Consider the following 3,703-nt stretch of genomic DNA (forward strand, 5'->3'; position numbering starts at 1 on the left):
ATCCAATTTGCAAAATTTGCACGAAGCTCAGGTCTGGATGCCAAAGGCGGAAAGAAATTGATCGGCAAGTAAATTGAAGTAAAGGAAACGATGCTTGTAATTAGTCACATCGCGATGTATTAAAAAAAAACCTAGGAATTAAATCCTGGCGTTTTCTTTCCTTAATGTCCGCACCAGCCTTTTGCTAGAAATCGGAGTTTGGTTTAGATCATTCTCAAAGGCGGTTTTAAATCCTGGAATATCGAGGAAAAGAAGGACAAAGTGGGAGTAAGCGCTAACGAGGATATTCTTTGTTGAGGAAAAAATAATGTGTCCCTCGTAAACGGACCCTAATAGCTTGTTTTCATTTCATGCGTACAATTTCCTACCTTCTTTGATGGAGGGTTGATGGGGTAAATAGTCTAATCTTATTCAGTTCACCTCCTGTGGATTCCCAGTGACAATCGTGACAGACGAAGTATTCTGCAAATCACAAGACCCAGCTACCAAGAGAGCCAAGTGTCTCAATAGGAAGAGTTTCAGGGACTTAAAACCCCTCCATTTTAAATTCACGAAACAAGCGAAATATAAAGTTTTTCGTATCATTGCAACCTTATAGGCTTTGTTTTCTAAGCTAGAAAAGGAAAAATTCATCCTTAAAAAGAAAAGAAAAAGGCACCACGATGGATCAGAAGTAAATCGGAACACCTACCAGACCCGGGGATTTGAGATGGCATTGGTCTTTAATATTTCCATCTCCTGGCTTGTTTAAAAATAAAAAGTGATATTTGTCTGGATCTGAATCTGTTAAAAACATATTCGCGCGCCCTAGTTCCAGCAGGTGATCTAGAAAAAGAGCGAAAGAAAAAAAAAAATAGTTCATTTACTGGTCAAAGTCCTTGTTGCTTCGCTGCATAAAGCTTAAACCGGAGGAGCGCTTACGCCGCGATGGCCCCTCCGTTCTGCGGGCCGGGGGACGCCGGAGTCAAACCCTGCTACAGAAAACACTTGGAGGGGGGGTGCGGGGTGTGTGTGTATGGTGGTACCGCAGTTTATTATTATTTTTTTTTAAGTGCTTCTTCACCGATTCGAAGCTTAAATAATGAATCCGAGCTTCAGACGGAGGAAATCGCACCCACTAATGCGAAGTAACACGAGCAAAGTAGGTGCGTAATAGACAGGGCTAGGAGCTGCTAACCACTTCTGCACAATGGCATTAATAAGATTAAGCCGGGCAATTAGCCGGTGCAGCGGAGATCAAGCCCAAATCTGGGGCCTTTCAAAGAAGCCCACTAATGGAAAGGATTACTTTAATTTCATTAGTTCTCAATACACAGACCCGGGCTGCTTTCACTCCTTTGTGTAACCCCCACGTCTTCCCCACCGAAAAGGGGGAGGGAGGAAAAAAAAAAAAAAAAGTCAAATCTGGTTTTGTTTGTCATCTGCATATTACCAGGAACTAAATCCAGGATGACGTCGCCTGGGTATAAAAAAGGGAAGAGGTTCAGATGGATTATACTCCGAGCAGCCCTCCGGGCGGAGATCAGTAAACAGGCGAGAGTCGAGGGGGGAAAGTTCCAGGGGTGGGTCCCGCGCGCACGCACGCACACATGCACACGCGCAGCCCCGCGCACGGACACACGCACACGCTCTGCCCGCCGGCTGCCCTCGGAAAAACCTCCGCTCTTTTCGCTCCGATCCCTTTTTAAGAATTTCTCCGAAAAGTTTCGGTTTCGCGGCTCTCCGGCCTTCCCCCCCTCCCCAACCCCAACCCCCACCTCCCTCCCTCTCCCCCCCCCTCCCCGCCCCCCCCCCCGCCGGTCCTCGCCGCCCTGCCCCGGCACGGTTTGGGGCATGCCTGTCAGCATGTTCAGCATCGACAACATCTTGGCGGCCAGACCTCGCTGCAAGGACTCGGCGCTGCTGCCCCCGAGCGCCGGGCCCGTCGTCTTCCCCGGCCTCCACGGGGACTCGCTCTACGGCAGCCCCTCCGACTACGGCGGGTTTTACCCCCGGGCAGTGGCACCCGGCTCCGGGCTGCCGCCGGCTGTCACCGGATCTCGCCTGGGCTACAGCAACTACTACTACGGGCAGCTGCATGTGCCGGCGTCCCCCGTGGGGCCTTCCTGCTGCGGGGCCGTGCCGCCCCTGGGAGCCCAGCAGTGCTCCTGCGTCTCCCCCGCGGGTAAGGCGGCCCCGCGTGGGAGGGGGCGGACGGGCTGGCTTTGTTCCGCGGTGGCGGGGAGCTTGGCGGCCCGCAGGAGCGCGGGTGGGCGGCGGGGCCGGTGGAGGGGAGTGGGGGGGGTGGCGGTGGTGGTGGGGGAGCAGCGGTCTCACGCCAAGCCTGTCGCCGTCTCGTCTGTCTGTCCGTAGGTTACGAGGGCACTGGGTCAGTCCTGATGTCCCCTGTTCCCCATCAGATGTTGCCCTACATGAACGTGGGCACTTTGTCCCGGACGGAGCTGCAGTTACTGAACCAGCTGCACTGCAGGCGAAAACGGCGGCACCGGACCATCTTCACTGACGAGCAGCTGGAAGCGCTGGAAAACCTCTTCCAGGAAACGAAATACCCAGACGTAGGCACCAGGGAACAGCTGGCCAGAAGGGTGCACTTGAGAGAGGAAAAAGTGGAGGTATTCCGCCTTCCCTTACCCCTTCCCGCCCTCTCCCCTTCGCATCTCAACGCGCTCGGACCGGCGGTTCCCCGGTGCGGCCCCAGCCCGGCTCCGCCGAGCAGCCGAGGGCAGAGCAGTAGCTCTGCGATGGCGGGGGGGGGCAGCGGGGTTGCGGAAGAACTTTTAAAATTATGATTTCCATGTATCACACCGGGCCGATCACAGGGCTGGGAGCAGTGCGGTCGTGCCTCTCCAGCGCGCCCAGACCCGGCTGCGGGCGAGCGGGGCTCGGGCAGGGCGCGGGTCCGCCCGCGGGTTGGCACAGATTTGTTTGTTGTTGGTTTTTAAAAAAATATTTATTTTTATTTTTTTTTTTTTCCCTTAATAATTTAATTTCTTAACGTGACAGGTTTGGTTCAAAAATCGCCGGGCCAAGTGGAGGAGGCAAAAGCGATCGTCTTCGGAGGAGTCAGAAAACGCACAAAAATGGAATAAAGCGTCCAAAACGTCTCCGGAGAAGAGACAGGAGGACGGGAAAAGTGACTTAGACTCCGACAGCTGATATCTCGCAGCGGGGGGACATTTCCCGTGGACTGTCGGATATGCTCCGGAGGATGCTACTCGTCTTGCACAAGCTCTGCCTTGTTGGAGGGGGAAAATATCTGTATATAATGTACCGTGCCCCGAGTTCATTTCGTGTAAATAAAACGTGTTGCGGAGGTGTTGCACAGGTAGACGGGCGGCGCGTTTGTTCGCCCCTGGGGAGAGGGGGGGAGAGCGGCGGTGCCCAGGGGGCCGGGGCCGGCCAGTTATTTAGAGAGGTTTCGCCCAGTTCGGGAGCAAGGGCTGGGGGGGGCAGCGCGCTGCCAGCCGGGCCCGTTGGACCCCGAGAAGCGGTGCCGAAACTCTCGCCCCGGAGGGAGGCGGTGGGCGCCCGGCCGGGCCTGTCCCGACCCCGAGGGCAGGGCGCGGGGCAGGCGGGCTCGCTGGGGCCGGGACGGGCAGGACCGGGCCGGGACAGGGGGGGCGCCCGCGGCCGGGAGCGAACCACGCTCGCCGGGCCGCCCGCGGCGGTGCCGACCGGTTGCCGGACCCCAGGTCCGAACGCT

The 3,703-nt window shown here is 56.2% G+C and overlaps 1 protein-coding gene across 1 annotated transcript; it reads left to right on the plus strand.

Annotated features, from left to right (window-relative positions):
- The first annotated feature begins 1,449 nt into the window (after positions 1-1,449).
- GSC (goosecoid homeobox) lies at positions 1,450-3,322 on the plus strand. The gene is made up of 3 exons (XM_086749551.1): positions 1,450-2,164; positions 2,353-2,612; positions 3,004-3,322. The coding sequence occupies exons 1-3, from the start codon at positions 1,450-1,452 to the stop codon at positions 3,154-3,156; spliced, it is 1,128 nt and encodes a 375-aa protein (XP_086605677.1). The 3' UTR covers positions 3,157-3,322.
- The last annotated feature ends 381 nt before the right edge of the window (positions 3,323-3,703 follow it).

Source organism: Chlamydotis macqueenii, chromosome 5, assembly GCF_036417535.1.
Source record: "Chlamydotis macqueenii isolate bChlMac1 chromosome 5, bChlMac1.mat, whole genome shotgun sequence".
In the NCBI taxonomy this organism is placed as follows: Eukaryota; Metazoa; Chordata; class Aves; order Otidiformes; family Otididae; genus Chlamydotis; species Chlamydotis macqueenii.